The 23,088-nt window shown below is 34.7% G+C and overlaps 1 protein-coding gene across 19 annotated transcripts in view; it reads left to right on the top strand.

Moving 5' to 3' along the window:
- Positions 1–23,088, top strand: part of CSPP1 (centrosome and spindle pole associated protein 1) — a 151,096-nt gene that overhangs the window by 37,492 nt on the left and 90,516 nt on the right. For 6 of the 19 annotated variants that reach the window (XR_011493170.1, XM_070481155.1, XM_070481156.1 and 3 more), the window contains exons 4-10: positions 3,450–3,553; positions 4,288–4,311; positions 9,215–9,295; positions 10,875–10,973; positions 11,952–12,391; positions 20,558–20,656; positions 22,341–22,411. Coding sequence is in view for 18 of the 19 variants with exons in the window: in XM_070481155.1 (XP_070337256.1) it covers positions 3,450–3,553; positions 4,288–4,311; positions 9,215–9,295; positions 10,875–10,973; positions 11,952–12,391; positions 20,558–20,656; positions 22,341–22,411 (918 nt within the window). In the remaining variant the exon portion in view is untranslated. The remainder of the gene's footprint in view (positions 1–3,449; positions 3,554–4,287; positions 4,312–9,214; positions 9,296–10,874; positions 10,974–11,951; positions 12,392–20,557; positions 20,657–22,340; positions 22,412–23,088) is intronic. The other 13 variants (XM_070481162.1, XM_070481161.1, XM_070481157.1 and 10 more) reach the window with 3 other exon arrangements.

Here is a 23,088-nt window from a genome sequence, read left to right as displayed (position 1 = left end):
TGCCCCTGAAATATTTCAGTGATGGTATAGAGCAGTGATCTGATATATTCATGATAAGTTCCCATCATTTAGCTGAATTGTGAGGAATAAGGCTCAAAAATGGTGATGTCCTTGTCATTTTATAAACTGCAGTCAATTATTTTATTGATATTCCTTATAGCTCACTCTAAGGAAAATTTTTATTTTGTTTGGAAATGGTAATTAAAAATTTTTTTTGTTGAGGTCACAATAGTTTATAACATTGTGAAATTTCAGTTGTACATTATTGTTTGTCAGTCACCATATAAATGAACCCCTTCACCCCTTGTGCCCACCCTCCAACCTCCTTCCCCCTGGTAACCACTAAACTGTTCTTTTTGTCCATGTGTTTGTTCATCTTCCACATATGAGTGAAATCATATGGTGTTTGTCTTTCTCTGTCTGGGTTTTTCAGTTAATGTAATACCCTCAAGGTCCATCTGTGTTGTTGCCAATGGCAAGATTTTGTCTTTTTTATGGCTGAATAGTATCTCATTGTGTGTGTGTGTGTGTGTGTGTGTGTGTGTATACACACACCCCACATCTTCTTTATCCAATCATCAGTTGATGGGTGCTTGGATTGTTTCCACATCTTGGCTATTGTGAATAATGCTGCAGTGAATATATGGGTGTATAAGTCTCTTTGGTTTCTATTTTTAATTTTTTGAGAAATCTCCCTACTGTTTTCCATAGTGGCTGCACCAGTTTGCATTCCCACCAGCAGTGTATCAGGAGTCCCTTTTCTCCAAATCCTCTCCAACTTTGTTATTTTTTGTCTTGGCTATTATAGCCATTCTAATGGATGTGAGGTGATATCTCAGTGTAGTTTTGATTTGCATTTCCCTGATGATTGGTGATGTTGAACATATTTTCATGTGTCTCTTGGCTATCTGTATATCTTCTTTGGAAAAATGTCTATTCATGTCCTCTCCCCATTTTTTCTTTTTTTTTTTTTTTAAGATTTTATTTTTTCCTTTTTCTCCCCAAAGCCCCCCAGTACATAGTCATATATTCTTCGTTGTGGGTCCTTCTAGTTGTGGCATGTGGGACGCCGCCTCAGCGTGGTTTGATGAGCAGTGCCATGTCCGCGCCCAGGATTCGAACCAACGAAACACTGGGCTGCCTGCAGCAGAGCGCGCGAACTCAACCACTCGGCCACTGGGCCAGCCCCTCCTCTCCCCATTTTTTGACCGACTTGTTTGTTTTTTTGTTGTTAAATTGTTTGAGTTCTTTATATATTTTGGAGATTAACCCCTTGTTGGATATATGATTTCCAAATATTTTCTCCCAATTGGTGAGCTGTCTTTTCGTTTTGATCCTGGTTTCCTTTGCCTTGCAGAAGCTCTTTAGTCTGATGAAGTTCCACTTGTTTATTTTTTCTTTTGTTTTCCTTCCCTGAGTAGACACGGTATTCGAAAAGATGCTTCTAAGACCAGTGTCAAAGAGTGTACTGCCTGTATTTTCTTCTACTGTTTTATGGTTTTAGGTCTTAGCTTTAAGTCTTTAATCCATTTTGAGTTAATTTTTGTGTATGGTGTAAGATAATGGTCTACTTTCATTCTTTTGCATGTGGCTGTCCAGTTTTCTCAACACCATTTATTGAAGAGACTTTCCTTTCTCCGTTGTGTGTTCTTCACTCCTGTATTGAAGATTAGCTGTCGGTAGAGGTGTGGTTTTATTCCTGGGCTTTAAATTCTGTTCCATTGATCTCTTTGCCCCTTTTTGTACTAGTACCATGCTGTTTTGATTACTATAGCTTTGTAGTATATTTTGAATTCAGGGGTTGTGATGCCTCCAGCTTTGTTTTTTTTTTTTCCAGATTGCTTTAGCTATATGGGGTCTTTTGTTGTCCCATATAAATTTTAGGATTCTTTGTTCTATTTCCATGAAGAATGTCATTGGGATTCTGATTGGGATGGCATTGAATCTGTAGATTGCTTTAGGTAGTATGGACATTTTAAGTATATTTATTCTTCCAATCCATGTGCATGGAGTATCTTTCCATAGAAATGGTAATTTTTTATGCTAAAGTGTTACGTAATAGGACTAAGGGGAGAAGGGTTTCAGAAATCTCAATACTCATCTGATATCTCTGCTTCTAGATGTAGTATTTTACCACTAAAAATATTTGAGGGCTGGCCCCATGGCCGAGTGGTTAAGTTCGCATGCTCCACTTTGGCTGCCCAGGGTTTTACTGGTTAGGATCCTGTGCACGGACATGGTGCTGGTCATCAGGCCATGTTGAGGTGGTGTCCCATGTAGCACAACCAGAGGCACTCTCAACTAGAATATACAAGTATGTACCAGGTGGGCTTTGGGGAGAAGAAGAAGAAAAAGAAGATTGGCAACAGATGTTAGCTCAGGTGCCAATCTTTAAAAAAAAAAAAAAAGGGAAACGTATATAATTTATTTTAACAGCTTTATCAAGATATAATTTACATACCATAAAATTTATCCAGTTAATTTATACAATTCTGTGGTTTTTAATGTATTTGCAAGTTGTGCAGCCATCACTGTTGTCATCACCCGGAAATGTTATTTGATGTTTGAACTCTGTTAGAAAACACTACTCAGAATTGAAGTTTTTCTTAAAAAATTAACATTCTTTTACAGAATTTCTCTTTGGGATGATGGAAGAATTCTGGAAATGGATAGTGGTGATGGTTGCACAACATTTTGAATGTCCTTAATGTCACTGAATTGTACACTTAAAAATGATTAAAATGGTAAATTTTATATTCTGTACATTTTCCTGTAATAGAAATTAATGGCCATTTATATGAAAGCAGAATTGGTGGCTTAACTTTAAAAGTTTTTGGAAATTTCAGCCTGAGCTACACATGGCCGTAATAATTTTTTCTCAAACATGTTATAACAAGGATATTCTCATATTCTCATGTTATAAAAATCACATTATTAATTTTCACAGACTGAAAACAGACATTAAAATGGTTGTAGGCATTTATCTGTATAGAAGTTTCCATAGAATTAAGATAAGAATTAAAGGTACTCAGTTTGCTTTGCTTTAATTTTGCTGTCCTTGTAAAAGCAAGATGCCAAACAATGCAGAACCATTTATCTAAAGGGGGAAGAAGTAAATATAATACACACACACACACACACACACAGGATAATGTAAAAGTGTCTGTTTATAGATATATAAGTCTTTGGAAGGAGACACAAGGAACAGTAATGTTGATTGTTCTGAGCAGGAACACTGGGTGGCTGGGGTTTCTGGGTAGGAGGGATATTTTCCATTATGTGGATGTATTGCTATTGAAACATTTTAAATAAAAAATTTATTATCCTGATCCCAGTCTCAGGATCAGTATGACTGTGTTTCTTCCTACTGTGCTTTGTGACAGGAGATTGTATTGAAATTGAGATTGGTTTGAAAATGAGCTACATTACTTAAGTTGTTTTCTTTCTAGGAATTGATTATGGATTAAGTTTACCACTTGGAGAAGACTATGAACGAAAGAAACATAAACTAAAAGAAGAATTGCGGCAAGATTACAGACGCTATCTTACTCAGGTAATGAGTTCTATTAGTTGGTTGGGTCTTATGCTTCAGAGTTCATCTCCTAAATTTGTTTTTCTAAGATTTTAGTCATGTCTGTTAATTTTTAGGTTTTCAGTGGTATCTAGCAATGGGGTATAATAGTGAAAGTTATGTAACATGACATTGATAGAGAGAAAACTGGTGCTAGAACTGGTGCCATGAAATAACACAGACTCTTGACCTTTGGAGTAGGGCAGTAGGTTTTAGTTTTAAGTGAGATTGTAAATTCTGGTTATGCATGTTTTCTGTAAAGTTATCATGGTTTAGAATAGCCCAATTATGATTTTCTGGTCCTCTACTCCCCTCAACCATGTGTTAAAATGACAGGTGGAGGTCTAGTTGCCAATTATTTTCCTATGAGCTAAGCTTATAAAACTTCATTTAACATATTTATTTAACCATCAAAGTCTTTGCTTTATGATTTAATCTATTTACTTAGCAGAACTCTGTTTTAAGTATATTTCATTAAGTTATATAATAGCTAAACTAAAGATTTATTATAAGTTTTAAAATGCAATTTACTTTTTAGGTTATAAAGTTATTTTAAACAATCGTGATGTTTCTAGTCATCCCAAGATATTCTTTAGTTTTTTACTACTTTATAATGTTTGTTCCAAATTTATAAATGGTCTCATTTATTCTGATTTGCACATGGGGAGCAAGGACTTTGAATACATTTTATCAACGGTTTGTTTCCTTGACTTTAGGGTATTGCACAAGCAAAAAGAAAGGTAGGGTTGCTTGCAAAATGTTCTCCTTTAATATTTTTTTAAGATCTAGTAGCTTGCAATTGTTTGCATTTATGATACTGCTGTCCTCAAACCGATAAGAGAAATAGCTTCATCTGTGATTTTGAGACTTTTGAATGGTACCATTTTGTATCCTTGCTTTTAGGAAGATGAGTCTGTACATTTATAATTTTCCATTAAAATCAAGCATTCTTTTTGATTCCTGCTTTGCATTTGTTTTTGTTGCTTTCTTATGCATCTTTTAGAAAGTGTTCTGTAGATATTTTAAGTCCATTTGTTTTCAGCATGACTATTTTTCTTCTTTGAAATAACTATGATTGTGCTAATCACATTAAGATTAATAAAATAATAGAATATTTAAGATATTCTAAGATGTTTTTGAACTATGTATTGTCAGAATTTGGATTACTTGATATTTTTTAACCCAAACCTGTGGATTGCATTTGTAAATTTATATTGGAAAACAAAGGGAAACAGTTTTAGAGTTTTACAAACTGTTTTTAAAAAGAATTTCACGCATCCATTCATCATTCAATCAACACTTTTAAACACTTATTTTGAAGATGAATCAGGTATGAACCCTGTCTTCAAGGGGCTTAGAATCTAGTTGTAGAGATAACATTTGTACAATTCAGAAAGTGGTAACTCAAACAAGAAGGATATAATGAGCAGGGAAGGCCTCAAGGCAATGTAAGATGTAGGATAGGTAGCTTTTGGATATTCTAGAGGGTAAATTGAGGAGAAGAAGCTTTTCAGGTGGAGAACATAGAATGAAGAAGGAGTTGGAGGATAGACTTTAACTTTGTATGAATGAGGCATATTAGGTTCACCAGCCTGACTGAATTAGAGTAGATTCTTTTTGAGAGTAGTAGGAAATAATGATATAGAATGGGGTCAGATTAGAAGGCAGTAGATTTTTAACTTGGTATGTGTGGTAGGTGTGGTGCAGCTTGTGAGCCGCTGGATACATGTGTTTTAGGACAGTTCTGCTTGTTAGAGACTCTTATCTTACTGTCTTAAATTACTGCTACAGCTTTTTAACAGATCTCCTTCTATTAATTCTCAGTCCATTCTCTGTGATACTTTCCAGAATGATTCTGTCCGTTACCGATTTAAATACTTCAGTGTCTCCTCACTGCCTTCAGGATAAAAATTCAAATTCCTTAGCATGGCACGTGAAGTGTTTCATGTGCCATTCTGCCTCCCTGACCTTGCATCTCATTATCCTCACTCCTCCCCCACCACTCTTTATTGGGTGGGGTTTTCCTCTGGCATCTACTATATTCACTTGTGGATTTTCCATTACTTCATGGGTATAATGTTTTAAGAAAGATTGGTGGTGACATAAGAAGAAATTGCCTTTATGACACCTGGAAGATGTACAGTTTCCAAGTCCCATTTTTTTCTGGGTTTTTGGTGGTTTCCAGACTTTTAGATTATGTCGATATTTAATTTACAAAAATGAAATCTTTAGATTTTGCCAAGAAGAGCCATTAAAACAAACAAGTACCGTCTTTCTTTGAATTTTTAGAATAAAAGACACTTTACTATCGAACAGCGCAGAAAGGACATGTTCTCAGAAGAATAGTTTTTAAATTGAATGAGTAAATTTATATTTCCAGCCCAGACTTCTCTCCTGAACCTCAGACTTTTGTATTTGGCTGCCTATTTGACATTTTCACTTACAAATCTAATGAGTATCCTATGATGAACATGTCTAAAAGGGAACTCCAGATTTCCATTCTTGCCACTCCCATCCCTTAGAAGCCTGTACTATCTGTAGCCTGTTCTATTTTTTTTAATCACAGCACTTGTCACCTTCTAACATACCATATAATTATTCTTCATTATGTTTATTATTTCTTGTCAGTTTCCCCTGTTTGAATGTAAGCTCCAGGAAGGCAGGGATCTTCCTTTTCTTCACTGTTGAGTCTCGGATGTGTCAAGCATAGTAGGCACACAATATTGAATGAATGAGTGAATGACTAAAATTCAGCGTGTTGAAAAACTCACTGTATTGTCCTTATTGTTTATTTATTTTTTTCATTTTATTGAAAATTTCAAACATCATCCCCGACCTGTGTTGGAAGTGGGGAATTGCCCAATGAAGGAGCGAGGATGCTATATTTCTGTCTTCCCAGGGTTAGAATTCTGAATGTTTTTGTGCACATGTAAAACCCTACAAAATGACCGGGATTATTGTGTGCTTTGGTATATAGAAGTTAAACTGACTTGATCTAGTCGTGTGTCTTATTGTTTCCCTTTACGAATAAATTGAGTTCCATATAAACAACTTTCAAATTAGCTTTTGTAACATATTTGTAAATTCAGATTTAATGAAACCTTATTAACCACTTAGTTTTATTAATCGCTCTCTTACCATAATGTTTTGAATATAACTCTATTGTGGAAGTTAGTGCATTATATTGTAGTTATTTGTTTATGTATTTGTTGCCCCAACTGAATTATAAATTGAATATAGGGAACATATGCTTATCTTTTTCTTGTACCTAAAAATGTAACTGGAAAGTATTAGATGGGCAATAATTGCTTGTTTAATGAATAAATAAGAGGCAAGGAGCTAGATAGGTTAACAAGTAGTGATTGATTTAATCTTCATAACCTAGTGGTTGACATTATCCCTGTTTTCAGACAAAGAAACAGGCAGAGAAGTTAAGTAATTTATTTCAGATTCTATGACTATGAAGTAGCAGTACCAGAAAGTTGAGGATCGTGTATATATGTATTTTTATTGATGTAATAATAGTTTATAACATTGTGAAATTTCAGTTGTACATTATTATTTGTCAGTCACCATATATATGTGCCCCTTTACCCTTTGTGCCCACCCCTCAATCCTATTCCCCTCTAATAACCACTGAACTATTCTCTTTGTCCATGTGTTCATCTTCCACATCTGAGTGAAATCATACGGTGTTTGTCTTTCTCTGTCTAGTTTATTTTGCTTAACATAGTACCCTCAAGGTCCATCCATGTTGTTGCTAATGGGACGATTTTTCTTTTTTTATGGCTGAGTAGTATTCCATCATCTGTATATATTACATCTTCTTTATCCATTCGTCTGTTACTGGGCACTTGGATTGATTCCATGTCTTGGATATTGTGAATAATGCTGCAGTGAACGTAGGGGTGCATAAATCTCTTTGAATTGTTGATTTCAAGTTCTTTGGATAAATACCCAGGAGTGGGATAGCTGGGTCCTATGGTATTTCCATTTTTAATTTTTTGAGAAATCTCCCTACTGTTTTCCATAGTGGCTGCACCAGTTTGCATTCCCACCAGCAGTGTATGAGGAGTCCCTTTTCTCCACAACCTCTCCAACATTTGTTATTTTTTGTCTTGGTAATTATTGCCATTCTAACAGATATAATAAGGTGATATCTCATTGTAGTTTTGATTTGCATTTCCCTAACGATTAGTGATGTTGAACATCTTTTCATGTGCCTGTTGACCATCTGTATATCTTCTTTGGAAAAATGTCTGTTTATATCCTCTCCCTATTTTTTGACCGATTTGTTTGTTTTTTTGTTGTTGAGTTGTGTGAGTTCTTGATATATTTTGGAGATTAACCCCTTGTTGGACATATGATTTCCAAATATTTTCTCCCACTTGGTGGGCTGTCTTTTCATTTTGTTCCTGGTTTCCTTTGCCTTGCAGAAGCTCTTTAGTCTGATGAAGTTCCACTTGTTTATTTTTTCTTTTGTTTTCCTTCCCTGAGTAGACATGGTATTCGAAAAGATGCTTCTAAGACCAGTGTCAAAGAGTGTACTGCCTGTATTTTCTTCTACTGTTTTATGGTTTTAGGTCTTAGCTTTAAGTCTTTAATCCATTTTGAGTTAATTTTTGTGTATGGTGTAAGATAATGGTCTACTTTCATTCTTTTGCATGTGGCTGTCCAGTTTTCCCAACATCATTTATTGAAGAGACTTTCCTTTGTCCTTTTTATGTTCTTGGCTCCTTTGTCAAAGATTGGCTCTCCACAGATGCGTGGTTCTATTTCTGGGCTGTCAACTCTGTTCCATTGATCTGTGTGTCTGTTTTTGTACCAGTACCATGCTGTTTTGATTATTGGGATTGTGTATATTTTTTACTAATCCCTTGTGTTTGTGTTCTAGTGTTCAAAGAGATGATGCATTTTTTTATCCTCCTTGATCCTTACACCAGCTTTGGTAGGTAGGCAGAACAGATGCCATTCACATTTTATGGAAGAAGAAAGTCTAGTCAGGGAGAGTAAGTGACTTGTTCAGTGTTATACAACTAAGTGTTGAGGATAGTCCTAGAGCACAGGTCTTTTGACTCCTAGTCTAATGCTTTGTCGACTACACTGCATTACTAAATATTTGATGAACAAGAATGGAGGGACACATAAAGAATCAATGTTCACAGCATATATCTTCTGGCACTTGAGTAGATATCTACTCACTTAATCACAGGAAAATCAGAAAAAAACATTATTGCAGCATTCGTAAGGATATTTGTGAGGAAGTTTAAATTTGTCTTAAGAACAAAAGAACAGTAAGGCATTAAGAATGAGGAATATGTGCTTAGAAGAGGAATATAAATTGGAAAAGAGTTTCCTTTTTTCCCATGGTTTTGATCATCTGGAATCAGTAGATATATATGAATTGCGAATGAAAATTAAGATCTGATTCTCCTCCTCAGGAAGTTGTTGATTTGAAAAAAATTCTCTTTTTTCTAATTACTTTTGGTATGATCTCTATAGATTTGTAGTTTCTGTCATCTCCATTTCATTCTTTTGCTCTGCATAATGTAATAGTTTAGAATATAGAATGTAAAGACATATTTATGAAACATTTTATGAAGGCAATTAGGTAATATATTTTTTTAATGTGTATATATACAGAAAAATTTTCTATCTACGAGTGAAACAGATCCATCTACTCTGGGAGTTTCTCTTCCTATTGGTGAGAGGTTATCTGCCAAGGTAGGTGGATATGAGTAATTATTGTGGGTAGCAGTTTTATGAGGCATCAAAATCATGAAAGAACATAGTCCTGATTTAAATGCAAATAGATTACATCACTTGCCGTACTTGAATGTATTTCTTTTTCAAAAATCTGTAGAGTCTCTAGTTGTACTGTTTAAAAAAATTTTTTGAATGTTAATTTGTGACCATGTAATGTGATATATTTCTTTAATGTGTGATTAATTGGATATTCAGAATTCAGTTTTTTCAGCGTTGGTTTCTGAGCTGTTTAAAGTTCATGATGTGACACAGTTACCCAGTTAGGGGGTGAGAGTATACTGAGCTTTTATGTAGGATGAGGTCTGGGGCCATTTGAATGTGTATTTCTGTCACTCCGCAAGTACATGCACGTACTTGTTAGAGGTGGTAGCGATAAAGCACTGTACACCTCTTGTAGAGAATTCCCAAGCTAGATGAGAGATCATGACATAGTATGTAAGACAAAGTAGACAGTTAATAAGTTTCAAAAGATGACCTAGTTTCTTTAATAGTTTTTTAGATTGTGCTGTTTCAGTTACATTGGAGATATTAGGGTTTAAGAACATTTCCTAATGTAATATATTTGTGTTTTAAGAGAACATTTACATTATAATATTTTAGTGTCCATGATAATTTTACCTTTCTATGTTTAAACTATAACAAGGATCCTTCTTTATCCTTGGGAAAGAAATGCTTGGCAGCAGGTCTTTTTTTTTTTTTAAGGATTCTTCATTTGATTTTTTTTTTTTTGAGGAAGATTAGCCCTGAGCTAACTGCCGCCAGTCCTCGTCTTTTTGCTGAGGAATGCTGGCCCTGAGCTAACATCCGTGCCCATCTTCCTTTACTTTATATGTGGGATGCCTGCCACAGCATGGCTTGTCAAGCGGTGCCACGTGCACACCCGGGATCTGAACCAGTGAACTCCGGGCTGCCGAAGCGGAATGTGCGAGCTTAAGTGCTGTGCCACCAGGCTGGCCCCTAGCAGCGGGTCTTTTGAGAGTGGGGTGGGGGGTTGGAGGCAGGAGATGTCTCTGAGAAGGAAAGAAGGAAGGTAACCCTGTCAAATCTTCTTGGAAACATGCTACTTACAGAGCTCCTGGCAAACACTTTCATGTATTTACTAGTGGGAGAGATTTATTTATGAATGCTTTTGGCAGAGTGTATCTGGATTGTCCAGGATTGCTGCTGGTAACCAACCTAGAATCTATGGATTTATGGAGCATGGCTCCTTGGAAAATGTTATCTAAGCTTTGTAAGTACTAGAGTATACAATGGAGATGTTTCACAACAGAAGCAACTCCCTTCTTCTAACACAGGGGATACTTCATTTGTTAATCTGGACCTTAGCATGTAGTAATGTGTATTTTAATGTGGCAAGAAAGGATGTGGGGAATTGCATTGGTGGTCTTGGACCTCTTGCTTCTCCTGTGCGTTGCAACTTGAAATTGTTAGAAAGGTGGATTCTGGGTAAGATCTCTGATTTTTGTGAGTCAATTTGACATTAAGGTACTTTTTCCTCAACTTAAAGTTAACATTGCCTTTTGGTCTCTATTTTAAGGAAAGGTTGAAACTTGAACGCAACAAAGAATATAATCAATTTCTGAGGGGTAAAGAAGAATCCCTTGAAAAGTTCAGACAGGTAGAAAAGAGTACTGAGGTAGGTTTTGCTTTTAAAGTAAATCTTTAACACCACAGTTTGAATGTTTTATACTTACTTGAAAATAGCTTTGTGTGTTAGACATTTCACTTGGTTTTGTGTAAATATTTAAAAAATTAAGCCAAATTAAACCAAATACGTAATATATATAAATATATATTTTTAGTTTTGTAAGTGGTTTTATCTCGTATTTAAGAACTTACCCTATCTTTTAACTTCAACTTCACGGGGGAGATTTAATTTTAGAGATTGATTTTAAGTGATTATTTTTTATTTTTAAGTGATTTTTTTTTACATTGACAATTTCTAGCTGTATATTTTTTCCCCCAATTTAAGGATGATTGATGTTACAAGAGCCAAAAAATTTACTGCCTTCCATATTCTGTGTGTTGAAAAAATTTAATTTGTTTATTTTTTCTTTTTGAGGAAGATTAACCCTGAGCTAACATCTACTGCCAATCCTCCTTGTTTTGCTAAGGCAGATTGGCCCTGAGCTCTTATCCGTGCCCATCTTCTTCTACGCCATGTGTGGGACACCTGCCACAGCATGGCTTGATAAACAGTGCATATGTCTGTGCCCGGGATCCGAACTGGCAAATCCCAGGTCACGGAAGCAGAGCATACAAACTTAACTGCTATGCTACTGGGCAGACCCCCTGATTTGAATATTTTGAAGCAGAATTTAAGTGCCAAAATATGCCTAATATCTCCTGGGATAGGAATTTGTATTTACTTTATCCTCTCTTTTTGTAGCCACTTATCCATATTTTTCTTGCCTGTCTATTTGATGTTTATTAAGTTTTATTGAAGGATAATATGTCCTTGAAGTTTTTTTTAAAGATAAGATATTTCTTATGGGTGATTAAGCCTTAGAGTTGAGATGATAAATAGACTAAGCATCACTTGAGGGTTTACTTACCTTTTATGAAATAGCATCTCATTAAGATTTGTTTCTCTTTTTCTTTTTTAATTGACCAGCACAACAGTCAGAGAAATAAAAAACCTATCAGCCAGGTTAAACCTGATTTACCTCCACAAATACACACATCTTGGGAAAATTCAGAGGGTCCTAGGAGAGAAATCTTAACTCCTTCAGAAGCATATGAAGAGCTCCTAAACCAAAGGCGACTAGAGGAGGACAGATATCGACAACTAGATGATGAAATTGAATTAAGGAATAGAAGAGTCATTCAGAAAACTAATGAAGAAGTGGGCATTTCCAATAAAAAACATCAAAGTTTTGCCAACAAGGCTGACATCTCAGATAGAAGATTTCGCAGGTTTAATGAGGATTGTGTTTTTGATAGACAGTATTATAGACCAGACCAAGATCCTGAAGGAAGTGAAGAAATGGACGAGAGGTTTAGATATGAAAGTGATTTTGATAGAAGACTTTTGAGAGTGTATACAAATGACAGGTATTTACAACTTCATTTTTACTTTCTTTATTTGCTTGATATTACTGTTATTACTTTTTATCATTATATTAGGGAGAAGCAGTCTCATTTGATTTACATATTTGATTAATTCTAAGATGCTGTTGGTTTTAAGATGCACAATTATTTTATGTGCCACTGAGGGAACAAAGAAAACACCCAAGATGAGGAGAAAGGAACTCCCTTGTAAAGCTGGGACACTGAAAGGCTACAACCTTTATGTAAAATTAAATAGGACATAAACTTTCTCACAGAAAGGGACAGAAAAGAAACTTCCATGTCTCAACGTTGGCACTTGAGTTGAGGGAGGAAAAAAAAAAAAATTCCCTGAGAATTTGAACTGTAAGCCAGTACTGATTCAAGTTTTCAGTCCGGATTCATGCTGCCAGTATTGTCCAAAAAAAGCTCGAGGTGAGAATTCAAAGTTCTCTCAGATTCATAGTGCCCTGAGGTGACTGGCAGGGGAAAAATAACTTTTCTCTGCAATAACTTGATTTAAAACCAGAGTGGTGGCTGTCCCAGTTTCAGATGTTAAAAATATGGAAAAAAGGACACCTTAAAATAGGTGAAATACAGTTTATTCCTTTAATGTTCCTCTCCTCTAAGTACTTTTTAAAAAAATTATTTATTTATTTATTCTTTGAGGAAGATTAGCCCTGAGCTAACATCTGCTGCCAATCCTCCTCTTTTTGCTGAGGAAGACTGACCCTGAGCTAACATCCATGCCCATCTTCCTCTACTTTATATGTGGGATGTCTACTACAGCATGGCTTGACAAGCGATGCCGTGTGCACACCCGGGACCCCAACTGGCAAACCCCGGGCCGCCGAAGCGGAACGTGTGCACTTAACCACTGTGCCACCAGGCTGGCCCCTCCACTAAGTATTTTTATCAATATATTTTGTTGTTTTTAAGTTATTTATCGAACATTTATTTAAGGAAAATGGCACTGAATTGTTTTGGTCAAATTTTCAGTTGCTTTTCAGTTCCTTGGGATGATTTTTTTTTTTTTTGACATGATTTGTAGTTTCTTAAGTGCCACAGTGGGGTCTTCTTTTATTGTCATTTATCTTAATACTTAAAACTTACTATTTTTTAATCTAACTTTTGATTTGAAGTTAGAAATATGACAGGGTCCCCTATTTGTCATTGTTAACTTGAAAGGGTTAAATCTAAATTTTGGGCAGTTTATGGGACCCCTTACATTTATTAGTCCAAATAGATTACTTTTTTACTATTTTAGGAAATTTCCTGAGACATAATACTGCACATTCAGTAATCTAATCATTAATAATAATACAAAGCCTTTACAGTTCTTTGCCATCTATTCTTTATTCTGTAGCTATTATGTTCTGCTCACCCAATCTTTTTAATATTCTCCTTGAATTAGGTAATTTGAGTGAAGGATTAGAATTTTGCAGTGCCACTTGTAGTTTATCTCTGCTTTGAATCTAATTGTTTGTACTTCAGAAAGTGCTCCAAATCCTGTAATGTGTTATATTTGAAAATGTTTATATCTGAAGGTAGTCAAAGACTGCCTAATCCAAAAGAACTTTCAATTGGGGAACTGCAGGTAATCTTGGACTCTTGGTGCCTTCTTTGTATGTGAGAACTTTTTTTTCTTTATGGTGTCTGTTTACCTTTAGAGTGTAATGTAATACTTAACCATTTTTTTTGGTGAGGAAGATTAGCCCTGAGCAAATATATACCTCCGATTCTCCTCCTTTTGCTGAGCAAAACTGGCCCTGAGCTAACATCTGCTGCCAGTCCTCCTCTTTTTGCTGAGGAAGACTGGCCCTGAGCTAACATCTGTGCCCATCTTCCTCTACTTTATATGTGGGACGCCTGCCACAGCATGGCTTGATAAGTGATGCATAGGTCTGTGCCCCGCATCTGAACCTGCAAACCCTGGGCTGCTGAAGCAGAGCATGTGACTTAACCATTATGCCACCAGGCCAACCCCCTAATGCATACCTTTTAAATTTGGAATTTCAAGAAACTTACTGTGGTGGTTGTTGCTTTGTTTTTTATATATTTTATTAGTTTTATAATTATACTCTGTGATAATTTTATGCATGAACTAACAAATGAATTTCAGCCTAATTATTTGAGAATCACCTTATTTTCTTATCTATCCCATAAATGAAGTGAACTCTTTCTATATAATCTTCCCCAGGTAGTATTTTAAGAATAGATTAAACATGAGGATGAGTGACAATAATTCCTGTTACACATTTAAAAATTTTTTAAAGTGTTTCTTCAAAATGTAAATCCTTATTATACGTTACTTCCATGTTGTCAGTGTTTAAACTCTTACCTTGTCTCTATGGCAGTTGAGGTTAAAATTGAATTTCTGTATTTCAGATATGTGGGTTCCTTATGTCCAGCAAAAAAAAACACGACTTCACATCAATCATTCAGTCGTTTTTATTTACCAGGTGCAGTGGTTGTTAGGAAAAATGACTACATGTTAGTGAAATGTTTGAGACTAAAGAAATGTGTAACTGCATTTGGTCTCATGCTCTAACCATTTATTCTTATATACTGTAATCTTAACCAGAAGTTCGTGATAAAAAATAGTTATAACTGATGTGAGAAGTACAAAATTAATTTTTCTTTATTCTTCATTTCCCTTGTTCTCTTTTTTCTTCTAAAAGTCAGCATGTGATAAATTCTAGTTTTGATTTATGATAATTTTTTATTTTTATATTTTTGGTCTCAGTTCTTTTTTAATTACCCTTTAGACTTTTTCATATACCACAATGTATTTATTAATGAAATATTTTCCCCACTTGAAATATGGAAAAGCTAAAGCCAGGAAATGATTTTACTTTCTTAAACTCATCATTAATCACTGAGAGTGTTTTAGTTAACAAAGTGGTTAGCTCTTTGCTTGACTGTTGCATTCTCTGTGTGTGTATTATTTATTAATACATATACCAATTTGAGTAAAATTTATAATGTTTTAGGAGCTTCCTAAAGTTGAATGGAATAGTGTGTCTTATAATGCTTGAAATTTATAGGTTCTTTTTAAATATAGTCATTCTAGTCTTTATTATGTATTAACTTGAGGTATAGAAGTTAATGTATTACCTTATTGTGTTTTACTTTATAACCAATGTTAATGAGTAAAAGAAATTATTAGCATTAAAAAGCTGGTTTTTTAGTTTTTATGTGATTAATTCAGTTAGTGCTAATATTTGTTAGTTTATAATCTCAGCAGTTATTTAATAAAATTCTGAAATAACACTCTATCTGAAAGCAGAATATGTATGTTAGCTACATGGATTGAGTGCTTGCTTACTTAGTGTAGGATGTTCTAAGAAGTGTGCATGCTTAATATGTAAGACATAAATGAGGAGATGTGGCTTGTTAGAACAATGAGTTATTTAATTTTTTATTATTTTTTTTCTTATAGTAGTTAATTTTCACTTATCTTCGGAAGGGCCATTTTAATTATCTTCCCCACTTTAAACATCTGGTTGATATTAGAAAAACACTTGTTATTGAATTAAAGTAAATATAAAGTTGGGAAAGAACTGAAAACAATGAGAAAAATAGTGATCCCCAGTTAACAGTTCAGTATTTTTCTTGTAACTTCGGCAGTTGAAAGCATCCCTAATAGCAGAATTCGTTCACATTAGATAAATTCTTGGTATGAAAGCAAGATGATGTAACAATTATTATGAATTATATGATTTTCTTTTAAGTAAGGATAAATTTGATTCTTTCTCTCTGAGCTGTATCAACCTAGGACCAATATCTAGATGGTAATATTTTACTTTTATAATGTGTTATTCTTAATAGCATAAACATTGTAAATTTATTTCTGAAGTAGTTTGATTCTGTGGTTTATGAAGGAAAAAAGATAAGTTATTCATTATCATTTAGGAGTTGTTCATTCGGATTTAAATTAGTTTGCTGAAAAATACCTGTGGTTTTCAATTTTTTTTCTTAAGATTTTATTTTTCCTTTTTCTCCCTAAAGCCCCCTGGTACATAGTTGTATATTTTTAGTTGTGGCTCAATACCTGTGGTTTTAAACAATTCGGTTTTCTTCTGTAAGAGAGTAATTTTTTATTTTTAGATAAACACACTTGTTAATTTTTAGAGTAAACTTAGTTTCTTTGAGTATTGAGATTTGAATCCAGTTAACTAGAGTTATTGACCCATGTCTTCAAGAAAATAGAAAAAGCCTTTTCCATTTAACATACTTTTGACTTTTCTGTTTTTGATAGTAGGATGGTAAAGTAATTTTACAGTTATTTCATTCCCTCAATCAAATCTGATTTTCTATGTCAAAGGAAGAAGATTCTTTCTTTTATGAGGTTTGTCCCTTTCTGACAAAACCTAATGTATTCAGGCGTGGTTAGTGAACCTATGGATTTAAAATGTATTTAGATAGATTAATTCTGGGTCACAGCTATAGTTTTAATCTGTTCTAAAACTATAGCTAAACAGAAAGGACTTCTCAGGGGCAAACTAGACCTAACCTGAACCCCTGGACTGTGATTAGAATCAGACTGTTCTTAGACATTTAGAGAGTTCATTACTTCTGGATAGTACCGTTCCTTAATCTTGGGAGGATTTAAGAGAGAGCAATAGTAAAACTACTACTGGCTTTCATGAATTCCCGTCTGCAGAGAGGACTTCATTTTCCTCAGTAAAGTTTTCTAAAATAAATTGTAAGACCACCGTTAAAGCTGTTAAAGTAAACTAAAAGGGATAATTGAGTGACTAAATGCTAAATTTATTAGAAATATGAAAGTTAGTTCAATAAATGAAGGAAATTCCATTACAATTATAGGGATATTTTTATAGAAAATAAGGTGTCTAACTTTCCAGACTATAATTTGGCTTCATAGCTTGTTAAGTTCTTGTCTAGTTTTTTTTTTTTTTTTTAAGATCTTATATTAGTAACTTATGGGAAAATATTTATGGAGTCTCTCTTTGTATATAGTAATTTTTTCTTGATTTAACAAAGTAAGCATCATATCATCATATCAAAAACAATCATATCATCAGTCATTTCATAAATTGATTAGGATGCCTTAAGATTTTATTTTATCCTTTGTAGTGAAATGCATATTTAGGAGTGAGGAAGGTTGGCCCTGAGCCAACATTTCTTGCTAATCTTCCTCTTTTTGCTTGAGGAAGATTGTCGCTGAGCTGACATCTATGCCAATCTTCCTCTATTTTATGTGATGCCGCCACAGTGCCGCTTGATGAGTGGTATTAGGTCTGCACCTAGGATCTGAATCTGCGAACCCCAGGCCACCGAAGCAGAGCATGCGAACTTAGCCACTACGCCACTGGGCTGGCCCTGTCTCCACTCTTGATTTTATTTTAATTATCAGTGACAGAGGGGACTTTTATAATTTTGTTAATCAATTTTTTTCTTTAGTGAAGGGGTACACCTTAAACTATTTTTCATATGGGCAGTTCATTAGGAAATCTTTGTGATTTTACTGTAGAATTTAGCAGAGACCTTTGACCTTATACATAAATAAAATCATTTCTTAAATTTCTTTAATTCAGAATGAACTTTGAAAATATACTTTTGTGCTTAACGGTGCTTGCTTTACTAAGATATCTATACATATTGAAGAAACTGTAAAACATTTTGTAGTGTAGATGCTTTGGATCCAGCATACTTTGAGTATAGCTGTGTAAAGATAAGCTAGAATTGCAAGTCCAAATGTTGTCTTTAGACAGCTTAACTGAAAATGCAGCAAGTCACAAACTCTTCAGTACATTTTAGAAAGGATTTTTGTATGTCCAAGTAGCCTTTAATTCTGGTTAATTCTGATTTAATCTCAAGTCATGTTTTAAATAATTTGTGAATTTAAATTTCTCTATATTTGAAAACTTTCACTGATATATAGGCACCACTTTACCACATCAACTAATTTGCTTTTGTCTCTTGTGTCATGGGTTCACAACACCATTCCCAGGTTTGGTGATTCCCTAGGAGGACTCACGGGACTTTGTATATATAGTTATATTCACGGCTATGATTTATTACAGTGAAAGGATACAAAGTACAGTCAGCAAAGGAAAAAGAAGCATGGGTCAAAGTCTGAAGGAAATCAGGCACAAGCTTCCAAGAGTCCTCTCACTGTGGAGTCACACAGGACAGGCTTAATTCCTTCAGCAGTGAATTGTGACAACATCGGTGAAATGTCTACCAGGAAAGCTCAGTTAGAAACTCAGTGCCCAATGTTTTTATTGGGGGCTGGTTACATAGGCACCCTTTTCCTAGCATGTACCAAAATTCTGGACTTCCTGAAGGAAAGCAGATGTTCAACGTAAATTATATTGTTTGCAGTTTAGGCAGAGTGAGCCACTCTTGCCAGTTCTGAGAATGGTAGGACCCCTCCCCAAATCTAGTTCCCAGGTCCCAGCCAAGGGCCAGCCTCGAAAACAGGCTAGCTCAGGCTAAGGGTAGGCAATCTCTGGCCTGCTGTGTTAACTTTTTTCTGTGCATGGCTGTTTATATAGATCCAGCATAACTAAATTGGTTGCCTGATATTGTTAATTACAAATTTGAATTTTAGTTTATATTTATCTGTTCTTTAAGTGGTAAAAATACAAAATGACACTAAACGGATGTGTTAGTTTAAAAGAGAGATTTGAGCACTTATTTAGGCTTTAGGTATAAAGTCAGCTGTGTTTCGATAAATTGAAGGAAACTTGAAGTTCTGGTTTAAAAGGGCTTGTGGAGAGTTTTGTTGTTTTAGATATGGATGAAAAAATGGAAGCCATTTATGTGTCATGCCGGGTCATACATTATTAAGGTTACACTTCTGGATAGTCCTTTCTCCACAGATGGTATTGACAATAGCTTGTGTGATGGAAACAAATGAAGAAAGAATTTTATATGCTGGCTTAGTGGAGAGTGATAAGTTCCTTTTCTTCTAAAAATTGCTGTTTTTAATGTGATAATGAAATTCACCGAAAGTATTGAATAATACTTTAACAGCCATATTTCCTTCTAATACTCCTCTTGATAGACAATATAAGTTAACCCAACAGCCACATAAAGAAATATGATTTATGAAATGCTGATTTTCATGGATGCTGATAAATGTTGGTATGAAAAGTCATGTTAGTTTCTCTGGTATGAGAAATTAAGCGAAAGAAATCAGTGTTTGCCAAATGGAAAAAAAAAAGATTAATTGAAAATATTAGAAGAAAAAAACCATTCTACTCTTTCTTTTCGTTATTCCTGACCTTGTAAGTAATGTGAACTAATCGTCTACTCATGTATCAGCCTATTTGTTTATAATGTTTTCTATTCCTATTGCTAATATTTGCTCTTTCATGTCATTTAGTGTTAGCAGATGTGTGGCTTGCTACATTTGATTTAATTTAATGGTAAGACTGCTGCTGTATTTTTAAGTTAAAAAGGTTTGTATATGCAGTTGAATAATTCCCAGAACCTATGAATTTAGATTAAAAAAAGATCTCATTTTGAAATTTGTCTGTAATCTTCATGAGGGCAAGGACAATGTCCATATATCCAATGCCTAGAATAGTAGCTGGCACATAGTATGTGCTCAGTAACTATTTGAATAAGTGAGTGATTAAAAAAGTCAGTATATGAACAGGTTTTTTTTTGGTGAGAAAGATTGGCCCTGAACTAACACCTGTTGCCAATCTTCTTATTTTTGCTTGAGGAAAATTGTTGCTGAGCTAACCTTGGTGCCAGTCTTCCTCTGTTTTGTATGTGGGATGCTGCCACAGCATGGCTTGATGAGCAGTGTGCAGGTCTGCCCGTGGAATCTGAACCTGTGAACCCTGGGCTGCCAAAGTGGATCGTGCGAATTTAACCACTATGCCACCGGGCCAGCCTCGATTGCACAGTTTTGAAATTAAAAGTTTCCAGAAGTTATATTGAAGTAATTTGTAATAACCTCCTTTTGTTTTAAAGACTATTGACTCTAAACTTTTAGTGTTTCTTATTAACCAGCAGATCATACTTGAATCAAATCTCATTGGAATTAATTTTAGAATGTGTTTACAGCAAAAATTCATTATAACATTTTGTTCCCTTTAATATTTCCATCATCAAATGTAAAACCACCAAAGAGATAGAGGAACATCCACTGTATGTGGAACAAGTTCTATAAGCTAATGTGTTTTTAAGGATGTACGGGAACAGACGAGGGAGTGTGCCTCCTGTGGAGTGTGGTGGTGATGTCACAGAACAGTCAAACATACGAATTTCATCTGCTGGAAATAAAAGGTATAGTATATAATATAAATTCTGCCCTTTAGTGATTTCACTGTGAAAAGCACCTGCTAAAATTGGCTTACGGAAGAAGTAGAAAGGTATAGTATTTTAACAGCCTCCTTATTAGTGAGAAAGGAATTAAAGGGAAAAGAAGGGAGAGGATCAAGATGTGTTAAAGGAAAATTTTTAGTACTTTACAACATTGTTTTGTAGAACAAGTTTTGGTTATAAAGTGTGCCAAGGTATTCTGAGTAAGTTCCTATCATTATAAAGTATATAAATTTGTTTGAAATAATGAAAGGAAAAATAAGCATATAATTTAATGGACTAAAAATCAATTTAAGGGGCTGGCCCCGTGGCCGAGTGGTTAAGTTCGCGCGCTCCGCTGCAGGCGGCCCAGTGTTTCGTTGGTTCGAATCCTGGGCGCGGACATGGCACTGCTCATCAAACCACGCTGAGGCAGCGTCCCACATACCACAACTAGAAGAACCCACAACGAGAAATATACAAATATGTACCGGGGGGCTTTGGGGAGAAAAAGGAAAAAATAAAATCTTAAAAAAAAAAAAAATTCTTATAAAAAAAAATCAATTTAAAATATCTTGGGAGTTATGAGGGTGAGATAACTGGAAATAAATTGAAAGTGTTTCTGCAATGTGAGTTTTCCTTTCAAAACTTTGTTTTTTATTTTCAGCTTATTGAGTAGATAACTTTTAGCTTACTGTGTAAAATTAGTACTCATACATAGTTCTGTCATGTTGAAAAGAAAGGAAATTATATGTATTTTATTTTCATGTTCTCTATTTATAATTTTTATCATTTTTATGAGGCTTTCTTGTATCATATACAAGAATAAATGGTTCCAAACCTATAGTGTATAGTGAAGATAATATTGTCATATGGCAGGAAGGGTGTCTATTTTCTTTGAAGAAAACTATATATATATGTATAAATGATAAGAGAATTTGTTGTTTGGGTCTGATTAGTTCAGTCTTCTTTGAGGGAGTTGTCTTTTCTCTCCTCGTTCATATCTTTTTTTTCTTTTAAAGATTGGCACCTGAGCTAACAACTGTTGCCAATCTTCTCTTTTTTTCCTGCTGCTTTTTCTCCCCATATCCCCCCAGTACGTAGTTGTGTATTTGAGTTGTGAGTCCTTCTAGTTGTGGCACGTGGAATGCCACCTCAACGTGGCCTGATGAGTGGTGCCATGTCTGCGCCTCGGATCCGAACCAGCAAAACCCTGGGCTGCCGAAGCAGGCGCTCGAACTTAACCACCTGGCCACGGGGCCAGCCCCTCATTCGTATCTTTTAAAGAAGGAGTTTTTTAGGAATGATCTTTTTTTCCAAGTGTGTGTGCAGATATCACCATTGTCTTCTTTTTTAGGATTTATTTATGTGTACTTATATTCATTTTCCTTACTGGGGTAACTGTTCTTATGAAAAAGGGTTTTATTGGGAATCTGTAGAGCCAGTGAAGCAGGCTGAAGAAGAAGGTTACATGTTTATAGATCCTGAATATATAGGGGTCCCACTGTATAAAGAGAGAAAATGCCATGCTTTTACCCTAACTTTAAAAATATGTAACTTTAATAGTGTCCATAGTACTTTGAAGGTCAATAACTCCTACTTACATTTTACTCTAAATTTTTGTTTTCTGAAAATTATTTGGGTTCTAATTCTTTTTGATTTGTTTTAGTGCTCGAGACAATGAACCATCCAAAACTACTAACCGAGAGATCTGCAGTCCTTTTGCGGGGATGCTCTTTGGTATGTACAACACTGCCAGTTGATTAAACTTTTGCAGAATGTTTTATAAAAGGTCTTTAGTGAGAACTCGGTGTTGTAATTAATACTACCCATGCTAATAGTAGAAAATGTTTATCTAGTGCTTACTTTATGATAGGCACTATGCTAAGTATTTAACATGTATTTATAGCTCTATGTGTAATTTTAAAGCTAAATATCTTTTATGTAGTGATGAGCTTTCTATAGATGATAAATGAATATTAATTTCAGTAATAAGCTTTTAATTTCATATTTGATTAGCACTTTGTTGTATTGTGCCTATTTCTTATAATCTGTTTTATATGTTAATTTTTTTCTTCAGTCTTTTTCTTGTTTCTTTAGCTAGCACAAAACTGTCTTACATTTTAGTTTAATTCCCCTGAACTAAACCTTTTTATCCTTTGATGAACATCCTTTCTCATGTTCTTTCCATGTAATTTCTGAGGTGTTTTGTTCAAATCAGGGTCATAATCAAATTTTCTATTTATTTTATCAGAAATGAAGGTCGTTGCTTAATAAGCATGTTGATTTGTTATATTAACTTGTTACAATTTAATTTCAGAAACAGTGTGAAGAGAGCCTTACTTCCTGTGTGTAACTTTAAATAGAAAAGAGGTTTCTTCTGTGGTGTAAAAAACTATTGGAAAACATTACCTGAA

Source organism: Equus asinus, chromosome 12 (assembly GCF_041296235.1).
Source record: "Equus asinus isolate D_3611 breed Donkey chromosome 12, EquAss-T2T_v2, whole genome shotgun sequence".
NCBI lineage: Eukaryota > Metazoa > Chordata > Mammalia > Perissodactyla > Equidae > Equus > Equus asinus.
Note: the sequence above shows the minus strand (reverse complement) of the source record. Positions and strands in the feature narration are given on the sequence as shown.